General features: G+C 44.0%; 1 protein-coding gene across 2 annotated transcripts in view; it reads right to left on the minus strand.

The window, feature by feature from the left end:
- Window positions 1-17,389, minus strand: part of PAPPA2 (pappalysin 2) — a 283,586-nt gene extending 266,197 nt beyond the window's left edge. Inside the window, exons 1-2 of one of the 2 annotated variants that reach the window (XM_054247490.2) lie at window positions 17,139-17,389; window positions 13,690-15,484 (exon numbers count right to left, since the gene is read on the minus strand). In XM_054247490.2, coding sequence (XP_054103465.2) covers window positions 13,690-14,593 — 904 coding nt within the window. In that variant the 5' untranslated portion in view covers window positions 14,594-15,484; window positions 17,139-17,389. Of the gene's footprint in view, window positions 1-13,689; window positions 15,594-17,138 lie in introns of those variants that run through there. The other variant, XM_078356258.1, reaches the window with a different exon arrangement.
- Between the last annotated feature and the right edge of the window lie 428 nt (window positions 17,390-17,817).

The following is a 17,817-nucleotide window of genomic DNA, read 5'->3' on the forward strand; positions in this document are numbered from 1 at the left end:
CACAGGTTAAATAATGACTAAAGCCATACATTTTCTTATTGAAAATCTTTCTAAAATGGTGTCTTCTGCTTTCCAGTAAGAGGCTTAAATTAATCAGAGGCAACGTGTAAGAGTAGAAATAACACCAAGGTAGAAGTCAAGAACCTGGATTGGGGTCTCAGTCTACCACTGTGTAATGTCAGGAAAGTGCCTCTCCCTCACTGGGTCTCACTGTCCCACCTGTGAGAAGGTGAGATGAGCTGGGTTGTCACCCAGGCTGTGATGCTGACAGTCCATGTCCAGAATCTTCATCTCAAAGTTTATTTCAAAGGGCTTTAAGATGATCAGCCTTGGCCGGGCGCAGTGGCTCATGCCTGTAATCCCAGCACTTTGAGAGGCCGAGGCGGGTGGATCACAAGGTCAAGAGATCGAGACCATCCTGGTCAACATGGTGAAACCCCGTCTCTAATAAAATTCAAAAAATTAGCTGGGCATAATGGTGCATGCCTGTAATCCCAGCTACTCAGGAGGCTGAGGCAGGAGAATTGCCTGAACCGAGGAGGCGGAGGTTGCGGTGAGCCGAGATCGCACCATTGCACTCCAGCCTGGGTAACAAGAGCCAAACTCTGAATCAATCAATCAATCAATCAATCAATAAGATCATCAGCCTTCTAACCCCTTCTCACTATCCCATACCTGGTGCCTGTGGCTAGAGAAAGTAAAAAGGATTGGGCTGAACCCATAAGTTAATGGTCAGGTTTTGTTTCTACTGGATTCTTCTTTTGAATTTATCTTGTAATCACATACCTCTATCTCCTAAGAAGCAGAATAACCAAACTACTATAGTTAGTAGAGAATAGTGGTTATTTGGAATCTGTTTAACCAAAATCTCATTACAAATAACTTCATGCTAAGTTATATCACATTGGTGTATACATGCAATAACAGCTCAGGAGGAGAGTAATTGAATACCTACTTTGTGCTCAAGAAACATCAAGTTAAATAAATGAATTAGTGAGTGAGTGAATGGATAATAAATAAACTGAGCCTATGAACACATTTTACATTAAAAGAATTTTACCCTCCCAAAAGAGAGTTTTTAAAACTCCAGATTTTCAAGGGACCAGAGAAGAAGCAAATGCTGGAGAGACTTGGAATTCAAGGAGTTTCCTGGCCCCTGGTGGCTTCTTCCTCAGGTAGCAAGATCCACCTTTCCCTAGGTATATACACTCCTCCTCTTCCTTCTGCCCATGGCAATAATGTGCACAAAACAAAAGTTCTATGAGAATGAGAAAAAGACAAACCAGAAGAAGCAAATAAATAGTAAAAGATAATTTCTGAAAGTTTAGAAATAAACAGTTAAACCAAGCTGTAAATTATATCCAGTTTTACTATGAGACAAATTCCTAGTCTACATTTGTCAGGTATACATAGATTTGTGGGGCTGAGGAAGGGGTAGTTGAGGTAGAAGACAAGGACAACTTCTTCTGGATACTACTGAGGAGAATTTAAACTTCCTCGCCATCTTCACCATCAACAGAACTTAAAGATTACCAGGTTTTCACATGCCTACCTCCAAATAGAATTAGTTCACCCCACATCCTCTTATCAAATACATATTGAATGAGTTGTTATTAGCTGACAAAGCACTGGGTGCTAGAAAAGTAGTAAGGAACCAGATGCAGCCTCTAACCCAGACAGCTTACAGCCCAGTGGGAGCTAGCCTAGAACAGAAATGACTGGGCAGTGGAACCATGCCTGCTTTTTTAACATCAACATCCAGTACAGTGCCTAGCAGACAGTAGGAGCTCAATGAGCATGTGTTTACTTAATGAGAAGTAAAATGGAAATTACAGTAGGTTTCTCTTAGTGTCTTGATAAGGCAGAGTATAAGGTACCAGGAAAACACATTGGAGAACAAACCTAAATCAGCTTTTAGAGAGAGGCCAAGGAAGAGCTCCTGAAAGATATCACATCCACTAAAAATAGAAACAATTTAGGTGCATGTGGTTTGGGGGAGTGGTTTCATATTAGGAGAAACATTACAAAGGATAGACATCAGGAGCTAGAGGCCAGGGAAAGTGCTACATCTGTGTCACTGCGAGTGGTTTGGTGTTACTGGAAACTGGACTGGAAGTATATGTGTGAGTGCATGTGAGCATGGTGTGAGAGCATAATTGTATTATATATGATGGTGTGGGTGAATGTGTGGGCGGGTGTGCACATAAGGGTGTACCAGTTTGTGTAAGTGTGCATGTATACATATGCATGCATATGTGCACATGAGTATGCATGGGTATGTGTGTGTCTATTGCAGAGGCAATGATGAGACTTAGAAGGTAAGTAGAGTCTCATATGATACCCTAAGGAAGCTGAACTTTATCCTGAGGGTACAGCAGAGTCATCTGATGGTTGTAGGCAGGAAAGTGACTTGAGCTGCTTTGTATTTGAAAATGCTTCTCTTGATTGCAACCAAACAGCTGAAGAATAAATTGATCTCTCAGGTTAGAGATGGTCAGAATTATTGCGGCCAAAACTTAGCTTTACTTTGGTTATTGGGATGAATACAAGACCAAAAGAAACTGAAGAGGTCAACCAGAGAGGATTTGGTGATTGATTGCTGGCATTACACGTCATGTGGAGAGTAAGGGGCAGTCATGTGAGACAGGAATTCCCAGAGTTCTCGGCCCTTTGCTGAGATAGAGAAAAGAGGACAAACAATGGATGTGAGATGGATGAAGGGCTCAGTTGAGGAAGGTTGGGGCCCTTCACTCCTTACTGCTCCTGAGATAAAAGATAGTGACAACATAGCACAGTGGAAAAGAACTCTCAGGACAAATGTTCAGGTTCACATCTTGGCTCTGCCTGCACAAGCTATGTGACCTTGGACAGTACCTATTTCTCTCTATGCTCTGGTTTCTCCATCTTCTTCCTTGAGTTGTCCTGGGGAGCATGTGAGTTAGCATCTGTAGAGAGACCACAGTAGTGCTTCGCACAGAGCAAGTGCTACAGAAGCACTTGTCAAAGGAAAATTTATGCAATAATTTTTTGGAGTGATTGAGTTTGCATTTGAATGTGTTACATTTCTGTTACTTTATGTGCCATCATTTTCCTATCTCCCACTTTAGATGACCAGTTCTTTAATAAAAGATGAGTCTTGGATCTCTCTGAATTTAAAATAATATTTGGTGCTCCTGTGCCATTTGACACATTTTCTCTTTGCCCTAATTCTGCTACTTCCCAGTAATCTTCCTGTTTTTCTGGTTACCAGCTCTCCTTCCCTAGCCTCAAGAAATCCTTTGGTTTATGCAGGCAGGACTAGTCACTCTGAGTGGCCAGGCTGTAATAATCTGTTTACAGGTCAGCTTCCCTAAACTACGAGCACCTTCCAGGCACAACTCCTGCTTTAGTAGTTCTTGATTCCCCAACATGTAGTTAAAGGCTTGATATTTTACTTAACCGAAGCTCAATAAATGTTGAATGAAAGAAGAAGTAGAACAAAACTACTTTTATAACCTGCCCAGAATTTAGAGCAATTATTTGTGGGAAAAGTTAGCAAATGCTGAGTCACCACTTCAATGATGACTCACTGACTGATTAACTTATAGGCTCTGCAACTTTCCCTCTGATCAGGTAACCAGATTTCTAATGCAGAAATGAGCCATACTTGCTTGCCTTGATAGCCCAACCAGTTGCCATGGCAATACTTCAAATGTTCTGAGACTTTGGGTTCCAGTTTCCACATTTTATATTTGGGCAGAACCACTTTTCTTCACCACTCAGTTCTGACTCATAAAGAGAACTAGGATGTTTTTGTTTGCCTGCTGAGTTTTCTTTACTGGATGTTCTCTTTAAAAAATCCAAAGAGGAAGATTGTTTTAAGACAGGTAGTAAACATGGGAAAGAACCAATACTGTTATTTTTTGGATACAAACTTAGCATAGAAATATGCTTTCTGGAAGGTGCTAGGACTAGGGAGTGTGTGATGTGAGCTGAAACAGATCTCATGAGCCCCCAGAGTAACCTTATTTCATGTACTCAAGAGCAGAAGCATGGAATCTGTATCCTCGTGTATGACACCAGGAACTGAAGCTAACGGATACACAGGATATACAGGCTCAGGAGCCAAACTAAGGTGTTGCTTTTCTCTTAGTAAACACCAAATAAAATGTTTATTTGGCTTCCTCGAGGCATGGATTAGAACAGGAAAGAGAAGGAGTCAGAGCTCCTGGCACACACATTCTGAGTGAATCAGATGGTCAGCCCAAAGGAACAAGAAAGAAGTACACAAAGGAGGAGGCAGGAGATGAGAAAGGACAAATTGTTGCTGGTGACAAGAGAATTGTTGGATGTATTTGGGCTGCCAAAAATGATTCCTACTTTCCAGCCCTGCCTCTGTTGCTCCTGAATATTTTCAACCTGACAATCTTTGCTCCACCCCAGAACTATACTGGGAGTCTCTGTGGGTTTCCATCTCATTCCTGTGGACTGAGAAAGAACATCCAGCTCCCAGAGAATGGAGGGTGAGCAGCTAATGGTGCCACCTGGGTCAGTCAAAGCCTCATCCACTGCATTGTCTCCCTGAGATACAAAGGTCTGAGAAGAGATATCTTTTACAGTAAATGGGAATTGGGGAATCAGAAGAAGAAAGGTAGTAACAGGTGCCAGGCACTGAAGCTGGAGTGTGATGAATAGGATAATCACAGGTCACACTTAGAGAAAACTCCTCTATGCCACTGCTTGGAAGTGATTCTTCTTCCCCCACCTGCACCCAGACAACTGGATGACCCCAAAGACCCAGATCTCACTATGTGAGTCAGACACCAAGCCCTGGACAGTCTGCCAAAGAACCCAGCTGGGGCCAGACACAGAGCTGGAATCTAGGAGAAAGTTCATGGCTCTGTGAGCCATGTGAGCTTCATCTTCCCTTCTCCCCTTGGTTTCTCTTCTCTTTTTCTTTCTGAAGGTTCTACTACATTATAATCTGAAACACTGTGACTTCTAAGTGCCTGAGTGTTTCCTGTATGCCTATCATTGAAGGTTCAGCCAGGTTGCAGGTAACAGGAAGTAATACGCTTTAGGCCAAAGATGAAGGTTCAGGGAAGAAAAGGCCCATCTTAGGTACCTTCAATGAGCTAGAAAAGGGAGCTTGGTGAGAGCACCCACTTCAACTAGGAAGGACTCCCTGTGATCGCAGAGGCCTCAGCTTCACAGCCCCAGGTGTCTCTCCTCATTGGGCAACAATGGTACATGTCTCCAAGACCACCAAGGTTCCCTCAGATGCTGGCAGTGGCCCAACCATACTCACCAGTGATGTCACAGAAGCCCATTTTATTTTATTATTTTATTAAGATAGGTTCTCATTCTGTTCCCCAGGCCAGAGTGCAGTGGCACAGTCACAGCTTACTGCAGGCTCAACCTCACCAGGCTCAGGTGATCCTCCCACCTCAGGTTCCTGAGTAGGTAGGACCACAGGCACACACTACTATATCCAGCTAATTTTTGTATGTTTTGCAGAGATGGAATTTCATCACATTTCCCAGGCTGGTCTTAAACTCCTAGGTTCAAGTAATCCGCCTGCCTCAGCCTTCCAATGTGCTAGATTTACAGACGTGAGCCACCATGCCCACATTTTAGAGGGTCAGAGGTATAAAACCAAACCTTCAGGCATTGACAGGGATTGCTAAATTGTGTAGCCACTTTGGAAAACCGTCTGGTAGGGTCTCAAAATGTTAAATACATAGTCATCATGTGACCCGAAATTCCACTCCTAGATATCTAACCAAAAGAAATAGAACTATATCTACTTGTGTACAATGTTTGCAATAGTGAAAAGGTAGAAACAACCAAAATATCCATCAATGTAAGACTGGATACACAAAATGTGGTATATGCATGGAATATTACTCAACAAGAAAAAGGAATGCAGTGCCAATACATACTGCAACATGGACCAACCTCAAGTGAAAGAAGCCAGATGCAAAAGATCATATATTGCATAATCCCATTTTTTTTGAAATGCACAGAATAGGCAAATCTATAGAGATAGAAAGTAGGTTGCCAATAACTAGGGCTATGATGGATTTGGAAAGCAGGGGAGGGAAGAGGGTAGGGCTGATGGGTACAGCATTTCTTTTAGGTGCCATTAAAATATTCTAAAATGAGACTGAAATAACTGCATAACTCTGTAAGAATACTAAGCACATTATTTGTACACTTTAAACACATGAACTTTAAAGTAAGTTATATCTCAATATGCTATTTTTTAAAAAGGGAAAAAATAAAAATAAACTCTACCTGGAGTGCTCATATCAAGAAACTAGCATATTTGTTTCCTGCAAGAAATTTCTAGGAAGTTTTGTCTAGATTTGAACAAAAGGTATATCCCTACCACTGATAGTGTCACAGTCTCTCTGTAGAAGTTATTTTCCATAGTGTGAAACTAGAAAGCAAAGCAAAAAAGAACGGTGGAAAAAGCAGTTGGCAGACTACTGCTCATGAACAAAATCTAGCCTGCCACATGTTTTTGTAAATAAAGATTTATTGGAACACAGGCATAGCAATGTGTTTACATATCATCTGCAACTGCTTACACATTATAACGGAGTTGATATTTTTTTCAACAGAGACTGCATGGCCTGAGATGTTTAAGCTATTTATTACCTGTCCTGTTACAGAAGCACACTGCTGTCTTCTGTCCTGGACTCAGGAGCCTAGACTCAACAGTCTAGAGCCTTGCAACTTGAATCACAGTCCACATACTAGCAACAGCAACAGCACCCGAAGCCTGTTAGAAATGCAGAATCTCAGTCTGCCCCAGATCTGCATTTGAACCCAAATCTGCATTTGTGCAAGGTAGCTGTGTTAGTACAAGAAGTAGATGCCAAGACAGGATTAAATATGTAGGATTTTCTTAGGGGAGACAATTCTGAGGAAATATAGAGGGATCATAAAAAGGCTGGGAGAGCCATCGGTCAATGCTGCAAGTCTGACCCTGAAGGAAGAAAAGAGGGAAAGAAGATGGGATGAAGTGTTGTCTACAGTGCAGCCTAAGGAATTTCCTGCAAGGCCTTTTTGAGTCCTCCAGCCAAAGTCAATGACCGCCTCTCAGGAACTGGTCTGCCTTTATCCATGCCACCCCAGGAATGTGTGGCCACAGTGCAAATGTAGTAATGTGTTTCAGAGCACAGTGCTTGGGGTCCTTGGTCCATGAAACTCCCTGTAGTGTATAAGACATACTTTCATTGCACCTATTGCCAAGTGTATTACCATGGCAGACATCTTAAGAATAGTCTCAGCTAATTTCTATTCACATTTAAGTTTGAGAAGCAGTGCTCTAAACCATGAGTTAGCAAACTTTTTCTACAAAGGGCCAGACGGTAAATATTTGGGCCTTTGTGGGCCAGAAGGTGTCTTTTGCAACTACTTACCTTCACCAGTTAGCAGGGAAGCCACTGCAGAGAACACATAACCAAATGGGTGTGGCTGTGTGCCAATAAAACTTTATTTACAAAAACAAGCTTCAGCTTTAGACCTGATGTGACCCATAGGCCATAATATACCAACACCTGCTCTAGAGCTATGGGGATTAAACTTCCTTAAAGTAATGAGACCCCTCCTTCATATGAAACAGTTAAGGGAAGGGATACTCCTATTGAAGGTGGAATGGGAACTCTGCACTCAGTGGTTCCCCTCAGAAGCCCCTAAGACACCTCTGTAAGCAGCAAAAACAAAATCTGAAAGCTACTACCCTGGATCCCACAAAGAGACTCCCGTTTCAGAAAGTTCCTCTCACCCTTTTATTCATCCTTAATGGGCAGTTAGCAGTCTAAATTTCTATTTTGTCTATTCTACAAACATAACTGAGGGTGTTTAATACTGTGCAAGATATTTTGGAAGGAAAAAAGTGAATCAGACATGCATTTGGCTCTGGAGGAATTGCCAGTAGATAGAAATGAGACATACACCTAACGAATAAGGCAGGAAGCAATATGCACACTAGGAAGTCACACGTGAAGGGCCCTGGAGGCAGAGACGTAGAGGAAATTACTTCCCATAGGGACAAGAGGCATGGCCACAGGCTGTGAGAAGAAGGGTCACACTCACAGTCTGTTTTACTTCTTAACCCAGATACCTTACAGTCTTTCCACATTTCTCTCTTCTAGGAGGTCATATAGCCACATGGAAAACCTTCTATACAAAGACGCTAATTTACAACCATCAAGGGATATGCCCTGTTCACACAAGACAACTTATGCAACTCGTACTCATCACTGTGGGTGAATCCACCCCTAGAAACCAACAGCAAGCCCTCACATCCACGAATCATCCATGTCTAGGGCAGGTGGCCATGACTTCGCTGCACATCTGGATCCTTACCAGGAAGCAGAGTCCTAACATGGAGGGAACTGCACAATTCCACAGGGTCCTTGGAGGACAAACACTCTGACTTCAAGCTTTGCTGTGATATAGGAAAAAGCAACTGAGGTCATGCAAACCACATCTTCAGGGAGATTCTGGGAAAAGTATAGATTTGCCTCTTCATCTGTCATTGAGTCCTATGAGGTAAAGGGAGAGATCCCACACATGGCCTGCCTTTTATATTCTCTTCACATCTATGTGAATCTGGCTTCTATGAAGTTCCATATTCTACATGGATGACACCCTCCACCCTGAGTTCAAAACTCCCTTAATGGGAGAATGGGTGTTTCATCATTCTGTGAAATCTCTTTTCTTAGATATCACTAAGAAATAAATAAGAAATTTTATTAATATAGGCCTTAAACAATGGGTTTCATACATAATATCAGCAGACCCTGGTTGTCAGGAAATCCAGAAGTCTCCTGATATGGTTTGGCTGTGTCCCCACCCAAATCTCATCATGAGTTGTAGCTTCCAAAATTCCCACATGTTGCAGGAGGAAACTGGTAGGAGGTAATAGAATCATGGGAGTGGGTTTCTCCTGTGATGTTCTGTGATATTGAATAAGTCTCATGAGATCTGATGGTTTTATAAATCGGAGTTCCCCTGCACAAGCTTTCTTGCTTGCCACCATGTAAGACGTGACTTTACTCCTCATTAGCCTTCAGCCATGATTGTGTGGCATCCCTAGTCATGTGGAACTGTGAATCCATTAAAGCTCTTTCCTTTCTACTCAGTCTCAGGTATGTCTTAATCAGAAGCATGAGAACAAACTAATATAGCTCTGAATGTTGTGTGAACTATGTGAATATTTTTATTTTTCTAGGGAGTGGACCTAGCTTTCATCAGATTTTCAAAAGGTGTTATGGCCTCCAAAAAACTTAGCACCACTGTCCAATTTATTCAAAATAGTACTGCTCAGGCTGAAAAGAATGGATTTTTTTTTAATAAAATAAATGAGCCCTTTGGGGTCTTTGACTCTACCTGTGTTCATGATTATCTTGAGACCACATTGTGAAAAAGTCTGTTTACCATCATTCTCATTTCAGTTTAGCAAACTGAATTCCTAAGAAATTAAAGTAAATATTCCACCTAAGGAAAAGTGATAGGTTAGTAGGTTAGAACCAAAGACAAGCAGGTTAACCTGCTGCTCCCAGTACCAACTGCCTCCCCCATTAGTGTCTGCCAGGCCATGAGTAAACACAATGGCCAAGCCCTGTGGTGGGCACTTTACATACTTCACTTGTCCGAGCATCATAAGGACTCTGCAAGACATTGTCTTATTTTTTATTTTTTGGAGCTTTTCAAAATTTTTATGTAAATGGGATGATATTTTGTATACATATTTTTTTTTCCTTTTTCCATTTGAAGAAACCAAGGTATAGAAAAGCTCAAGGGACTGCCAAAGGCCACAGTCCTGATAAACGTCAGAGATGAAATCTGATGCCAGGTCTGCCTGCCTCCTGAGTTCTACACTGGGATATACTCTAACGCTCGGATCCTCAGAGGAGAAAATGTCAGGGACAGTTTCGTAGACATCTTTGTGCTCTCCACAGGGCCTTGCCGTGCTTTGCATGGAAGGCACTCAATAAATATTTGTTGGATGAAGAAACCTGGTCTTAGGCTCCAATTCTGCCATGGACTTAGTGACTCAGTCTCCTGCAACTTGGAGCTGCAGGTGGTTACTCAGCTGGGCAACTTCAGGGAACATTTGAAATCAATTATGGGTGAGAAGGAACCTATTAAAATCTTCTCTTTTGTGTATGTTGGGGTTGAAAGAGAGGAAAGGAAGTTGAGAAGGAGGAAAAGGAACAGAATGGTTTCAGGGTTGGGTGCTGGAGCTTAAAATTACACACCCAGATGGGACAGAATTTGGCTTATGTCCAGTACTCAGTTCCAGTTGCCCAAACAAATGGGCTCCTGACCTCAGTCTACTCCTAGGCGGCCACATGGCCCTTAGCTGCCAGGCCCCTGACTAGCTACCCTTATGGAGGACTCTACAGTGGGGCAGTTGGACACAGTCCTCTCCTGTGCCTTGGCTGCTCTGTCTCAGCTATGAGAAATAGGCGACTTCACTGCAGGGACCCAGGTACCATATCTTCCCCCTTCAAGGGCCACAGGGACTTTCAGCACCAAAAGCCTGAGAGCTCCGTGTTGTCCTCAACTCCAAACAAATGTATTCTGGCAATTCATTCTGGAATTCAACTTTCTATTTTGGAAGAATGTGGGAGTTTGGAGTAAGGGGGTTGGGGGAGAGGGATAACTTTAGTTTTCTTTTCTTTTCTTTACTAGTTGCTAAAGTGCAACTTAGTCACAGCCCCAAAAATGCCACTTTTGCCCTTTCACATAAGCCCCACAAAAAAACACTTGCATAAAGCTGACCCCAAGGGATGCCTATGAACAACATTCTGGGAGAGGACAATTAAATGCATGCAGTCCAGAGCCAGGGCAGGACAGTCCTCCAAGAAACCAGAGACATTCCCCACTACGTGGCTGCCTACTCTCCTGTGAATGAGACAACACTGCCACCTAGTGTTCTGTGTAGAAAGTATCCTCTAAGACCCCTGCATCTAGGTCTGGGGAAGGGGATGTTCCTCTGTAAATTGCTGTGGCTGCATTGCTTGAAGTCTCCGTCGAAGAGAAAATGCCCTCAAGTAGGTAGATTAAGGATTGGGAAACTGGGTTGAAGTTGAGTAGGTAGAAGGTAAGCTTTGAGAGCTGTTGAAAAAGTGTAGGGGCCAAGTCTTGCAGCACCTTGGATCATTCCCGGTGGAGCAGCAGAACTGCTGAATTGTATGTGGATCCCAGGGACATGATTCTATTGTCATTCTGCATAGGTGAAAGTCAACCATCCTGAGAATAGACAGTGACTGGCTCGGGCCAGTACGGTACGGTAAGAGAAGGAAGATAGGCTGGTCTGTCCACAGGCATGAGTAGATTAGGACAAATGCCTTTGGAAACATTATGGTTCTCAGGCATGGAGACTTCACGTGAAGTGTAAGCAGCTAAGTGCAGTGAATACACAAGGATGCCCAAGCCCTCAAGAGCCCTGTTGCTAGAATCCTGAAGAATGAAACCATGCTCCCAACCCCCATCTTTCCCAGACCTTTACCCTAAATCTTTACTGAATATTTTCTGATGTACAGAAATCTAAAGAAAAATATAGAGTGATAGGTGGAGAAAAGATAGCCCTGGGCATTCCCTGCCCTCAACCTTTCTGGTATAGTCCTAAGTGGGGAAATACCAGTACACCACAAGGGCCACTTTGATTTGAAGAGAAGGAAAACTCAGAAGCCAGATGGTCTGCAAAAGATTTCCTGCCCAATTTTACATGCTTAAGGAGGTTAAAAGAGTTCAGATGGGTACTCTGGAGAAGAATCTGTGTGCTGTGGCAGTACTGGCAGTGGTTGGTGGCAAGGGACAGGTGGGCAAGGGAAAGAGATGTCCTGGGGTGGGGATGTGGGAGGTGCCACAGGAAATGCTGTAACTGGAATCAAATTATGACACTGCTTTCCTTTATGCAGAGCCTCAGACAGGACACAAGAGGGACAGGACAGGGGTCAAGTTTCCCCAGGTTTGGGCTCTAGTATCCCAAAGAGGTAGCCCCTTAGAGCCTCCCACATCAATTCCTGTTGGATCCTTCTCTCATATTTTTCAGCCAGGGAATTAATCCCAGGTCCTTACGTTGCTACTGCAAGAGGAGGGGTAAGCGGAGTCCTGGGTCTTAGTCTAGACTGCAAGCACACAGTTTCCCTAACAGATGGGTACTAGGAAGCAAGATTAAGCAGCAAGAAGATGTCATCTGGGAGAAACTGTGGAGCTGCCAACTCTGATCAGATAATCATCTCATTATTTCTTCCATTTGGCCCCAGAATAAGGATTTCCTTCTACTCTTTCTCTTCCCCCACCTAACTTAGAGCCCAACCCTTTTTTCCCTTTTCCCCACCCCCTCTCCCACCCAAAAATAAAATACAGCAAAACCACAAGACTTGAGAATGCTCAGAGTCTGGGAATCTCAGCCTCCAAAGGAGAAATCACAGCCAAAGAGGGAGACAGAGTGTCCGGAAGGGATGTTCCAGCAACACCCCCTTGAAAGGGGCTCCCTCCTTGCCGACTTCTTTCCCTAGTCTGAAACTTACTTGCAGGCATCCAGTAACCTGATATTTTTTTCTTAATTTGAAAAGCTGTCATGTGATTCAGTTGTTCTGGAGTTCTATTCCCAGCCTGCCTCGCATGTCTTTTATTGCCTCAGTTTTCTCATCAATATAATGGGATTGGAAAACATGAAAGAGTATTGTGGATAATCCAAATTAAGCAGATTATATGGCTCTACTATAGCTTGCTTTGTGTTAGGTTCTGTCGTGGAGAATTCAAAAGGATAATAAGGTACTAAATGATGAAATATCACCTCTAATCCATGAACTCTTGCTTCATCCCAACCTCCCCAGGAAGGCAACAGGAAACAGTTACTCTTAACCTCATTTTTCTATCTTTCTGGGTGACTTTCCATGAAAACCAGGATCTGTGTATAGGAGAAAACAAACGTAAGTCATGTTCCCAGACAAGACAAGCACTCCTGACCAACACCGTGGAGTTACACAAGGTTTCATTTTTTTAGGTCCTTCTTACAACAACAGTCAGGCCTAGGAGTCGGGATCTTGGCTTCTAAATGCTCACTTTTTCCAGGGGACCCTACTGTTTCTGGGCTGGACACATGATTGCTGGGACAAAGTGAAGGGACCTCCAGGACCGGGACCAGATGGTAACTTTCTGCCAAGATCCAGGGCACTCAGAGAAAAGGAAACCAGGCAGGACTTGATGGCTGTGTACCTGGCAGCCTTGTTTCCTTACTGCCTGGACCAGCCCAGGCAGAACCCATTGCTCAGGTCCTTGGATTCTCATCTGCCTTCAGGGTTGCCCGAGTATCTCATCTTGCACTATCAGAAATGGAGTATGATACCCCTTCTCCTTTGCCAAAGAACCAAGGAGATCCATCCCTTTAAAGAGAAGTAAGAGAACTAAAGTCTCCTGAGTGCGAGCACAATGTATAAAAGGACATGAGATCAATACAAGATACAGAGGCTGAGATGGCTATAGTCAGTATCTCCTTTTTGATGGTGTCTGGAATCCTGCTGTGCTGATGAATAAAGGCCCTTCCCTCTCCCTGGCTAGCCCTTTCTGGCTTTTGTGTTGGATCTCCTTCCCATCCTTGATCCCTAGGTCTAACCCATCAGAAATAAAGCCAGCCATACCCTCAGGATGTCAGAACGACCAGGAGAGGGGTGTTACCTGCGATGACTGCCGGGTTGTTCTGTCCTCCCTCCGGTTTAACCCAGGTTTCCACTGTGAACGCCTCCCGGGGAATCTCAGCCAGCACTTCTGGACGCAGCAGTAGCCGCTCCCGCCTCCCAGAGAAGTATAAGATGGGCAGTCCTACTTGGGAGTTAAAGGTCTCTGCTTCCCTGTAGGAGTCCTCTCCACCATTTTGGGTTCTGTCCTCCGGTGGACTCTTTCTGACCCTGTGCTTAAGGGAATGCTTGGACCAAGGTTGGAAATGTGAAGAGATATCAAAGTCTCCCAGTATATCTTCCTCCTGCCTCTTCCACACTTGACGACGCTGTCTGGACTTGGCCCAGCCCCTCTTTTGGGTCTCTGGTTTGGGTTCCTTTAGAGTTGTGAAAATGGCCGAATCTTTCTGAGTCCCAGCCCCACCTAGAGTCTTCTTGGACCCTTGATTTTCAAGATAAGTGTCATCATCTCCCAGAAGCTCAGATTGCCCAACAGGACCATCCCCTACCCACAGGGCAGCTGGCTGTTCAGCTGCACTCCTCAGTCCTGCTGGATTTTCTGTCAGGTCTTGGGGAACAAGGTTCACAGCATTTCCTTCCGTGTCTGGTTTGCTGCGTCCCGTATGGTGGATTTCCTGCTCTCCCACAGGGTAGGGCCCCAGGTATTTCCCAGCCCTGCTGGGGTAGACTCCAAAGAGGTGATGCTGTGGAGCAGCTCTGGGTCTTCGAACCTTGGCTCCCAGCCAACAACGTTCTCCTTCCAACAGAACCTGACTCAGGTGTTCCCTCTGAACCAAGGATTTCTTGTGTGTCCAGCCCAGCTCAGAGCTGGCAGAACAAAATGCCCACCCAACCAAAATAGCCAGGCTTATTCTCAGGATCTTTAAGCACATCATACCTCCCATAGCTCTTTCTACAGAACCAGAAGTCAAGTTCTGGGTACCACACCAGAGTGATGGGCAGAAGAGAAAGGGGCAGCTAGCAATGGATTTGCAGTCACCAGGGAAACTGTTTTGTTCGCAGACCAAACTTTTTCAAATAGCCTCAAGAATGCCTCTGCTGGCTACCTGTGCTGACCACTCTGCCAGCGCGGCTTCTACGCCTTCCTGCCACATGTGCTTCCTGCACGCTTCTCCCTTGATATCTCTCTTCCTAATTTAGTCCTTGCAGAATGAACTTAATTCCTCTTGGTTCCTTTGAATTTCCTCCCAGAGAGCTCAGGTTTCTTCCCCCCTCCTTCTTCTTCAACAATCCCTCCCCTCTGTGATACTAGAAGAGAGACCCACAGGCATGAGCCAAGTCTCTCAAATATACACTCACAAGCACATACCCCTCACTATCTGAAGTCAGTCAAAATAAACTTATTCTCTAATTTTCGTTTCTTTCTCTTCTTCCTTCCCTCGGAATTACCTTCTCTTTCTGTAGTCCTTAAGCCAACATAAGTTCACCTTAAAACAAATTTTGCTAGAACTTTTACACAGAGACACACAATTTGAATCTTCTTATTTTTACATGCAAAAATAATCTAGGGGCACGAAAATCCAAGCTGGTACTTAACTTTCATTCTCCGATGTCCTCAGCCAGGTCCCCAACCAACTTCCAGTCTGTCCGTGAAGGTTAGAGTGTTTCCTTCAGTTTGGTGCTTGGGGTTGTTGGTTGTTGGTTTTTAATCCCTCATCCAACTTGTTGGAAGGTTGAAAGTCTCCGTAAAGTTATTTGGGTTGTCAGTTTGCTGTTCTAATAACCTTATGAGCCTGGGAGCTCTTGACTTCACCTTCTGGGAGTCTTGTGGGTTCCTGGGGAGATGGGGAAAAGAGCAAAAAGAAGAGCATAGACTTCAGGGGACCTGCTCTTTCCAGTCTCTCCTGCTCCCCTTGGCTCCCTTTCTCTGTGCCTGTAAATATCTTCTTGGGTTTTTTTTCTTTTCATTTAAAGACAATGATGATGTCAAAGCTAGTGAGTTCAATGCATCACTCCACCTACTCCCTGTCCCCTCCTTCCTCCTGAAAACCTCCCCACCTCACCAAGGCACAGGGGACAGACGCTACTCTTGGCTTCCCCAGTAAACATCTCGGGCTTTCTCTTTCAGCAGCTGCTGCCTACACAATCGATAGCAAAGAATCAATACTGTTTTGGAGTACTCTTCTGTGTGTATTCTCCCTCTGTCTCTCTCTCTCTCTCACACACACACACACACACACACACACTTGCTGTGAACACACCTACCTACTGCCTAATAGCCCACACTAACCTTTTAGGGGTCCCTTGTATCTTTCTTTTGTTTTGTCACAAACCTGTATTTTTTCTTACTTTGATCAAGAATTTGGGATTTAAAAGAACAGTGCCCTAAATTCACTTTAAATCAGACATGGGAGAAAGGAGAAATCAATTATCCTGCTGTGAGAAGTATTAAATGGAAATGCCATGAATTTGTACTACGCAGATCTTTTTCTCTCAGAAGTTTCTCAATCTGAAGTTACTAAAAGTCACCATATGCTGAATGAGCAAATAAACAAATGACATGTTCAAAATAAGTGACTTACAAAAATGAACAGCTAGACCCAAGCAACCATGTTTCCAATTGATTTGAAATGGATGGAAAGGATGGGGAAGAAAGTGTTACGATTTTAACCTCTGCAGTGTTTGCCTAGATGCCTAGCAAAAGGCTTTCTCAAAGGGTCCCCACCCTCTAAGTGCATGTGCACATACACAAATATACACATGTATACATGGACACACACAGCATGGTTCTGAATTCTTAGCACAAGTGAGGATGTCTGACGACAGGTGGTACAAAACAGTGGAGAAACACATTGGGTCCTTCATTCAAGTAACAAGGAAAACCACTTACACTTTTTAAGTCACTGCTTCTGTTGCCCACATCTAAAACACGCAACCCACATACTCTGGAGTAAGATCACACTGCCTCTTCTGCCTTGAATCTCCTCATCATCTTCTAAACTCCTCTAACCCAGCTAAGAACTGACTTGTTCAGATTATAAATGCTATATCTTAAACATCTCATCCTCAGCGTGTCCTGTTTCCTTATGTAGAATCCACTGGAGCCTCGATGCAAGTCCCCCAAGAAGATATCAATTCAGGCACGTGGACATTACTAAGCAGACATCCCTCAATCCTAGACTGCCCCTTTTTCCCTCCCTTCACTTTTGACTCAGTTTTCTCTCTCTCTCTCTCTCCTCTTTCTGAAGCAGCTCAAGAATAAAGATTAGGGGTTTGGGGAGGGGGACATAGAGAAAGCCAGGAAAGCAGAAGAGGTGTGTACACACACACACACACACACACACACACACACACACAGCAGAAAAGAAAGGAGGGAAGGAAGAGAGGAGGTTTAATTCAAGTAAAGGGAAGATACTACTCAGGTAAGAAAAGAAGTAAACTTCCCCCTCTCACATGCCACCCCATAACCCTCAGAAAAAGGTTTCCTACCATTCATTTCAGGAAGGAGGGATAACACAGCCAGGAAGAAGAATTCCGCCTGCTTTTCTCCCCCTTTTAATGTGTAAGGGATCTTGCATCCCCTCTAGGTCTCTCCTGGCTCTCAGCTTCTAGTAATCCATTCATAAGGTTTCAGAAGCTACACAAAACTCAAGCTTCCAGTTTAGTTTCTCTCTCCCTTCATTCCTTTGCTCACCACTCTCCTTCAGCTCTTGGCAGTCCCAAGTTAAAAAAAAAATGTTGAACCATTTCTGTGTTTTCCTCCTGTTGTAACTTTTGCTGTGACATCATAACCCTGCCCACCAACACCCCACCTCCCTCTCCTTTCCATCCCACCCCTCATCAGCCCCATACCCGCAACACACACACACCCCACGGAGAAGAAGGGCTCCTGTCAGTTCCAATGTGTGAAAAACACAAAGCTACTAGAAGGTGCCCCCTCCCTCCCTCGGCCCCCCTCCTCTCTTCCCCCTCCCTGCCTTACCCACCGCTCAGCCTCGGCTCTCTCAAGGCTTTTAACAATGATCCCATCTGTTTGACATGTGCGGAAAGGTGGGCTGGACTCAAATAATCTGTCAAGTGAATCAGATCAAAAACACAGCAACCCCCTCCTCAATTCCATCACACATACACACCCCCGAGCAAAAGTGTGAGAGAAGTCAGACTTGCA

This window comes from Callithrix jacchus, chromosome 18 (genome assembly GCF_049354715.1).
Source record: "Callithrix jacchus isolate 240 chromosome 18, calJac240_pri, whole genome shotgun sequence".
Taxonomy (NCBI): domain Eukaryota; kingdom Metazoa; phylum Chordata; class Mammalia; order Primates; family Cebidae; genus Callithrix; species Callithrix jacchus.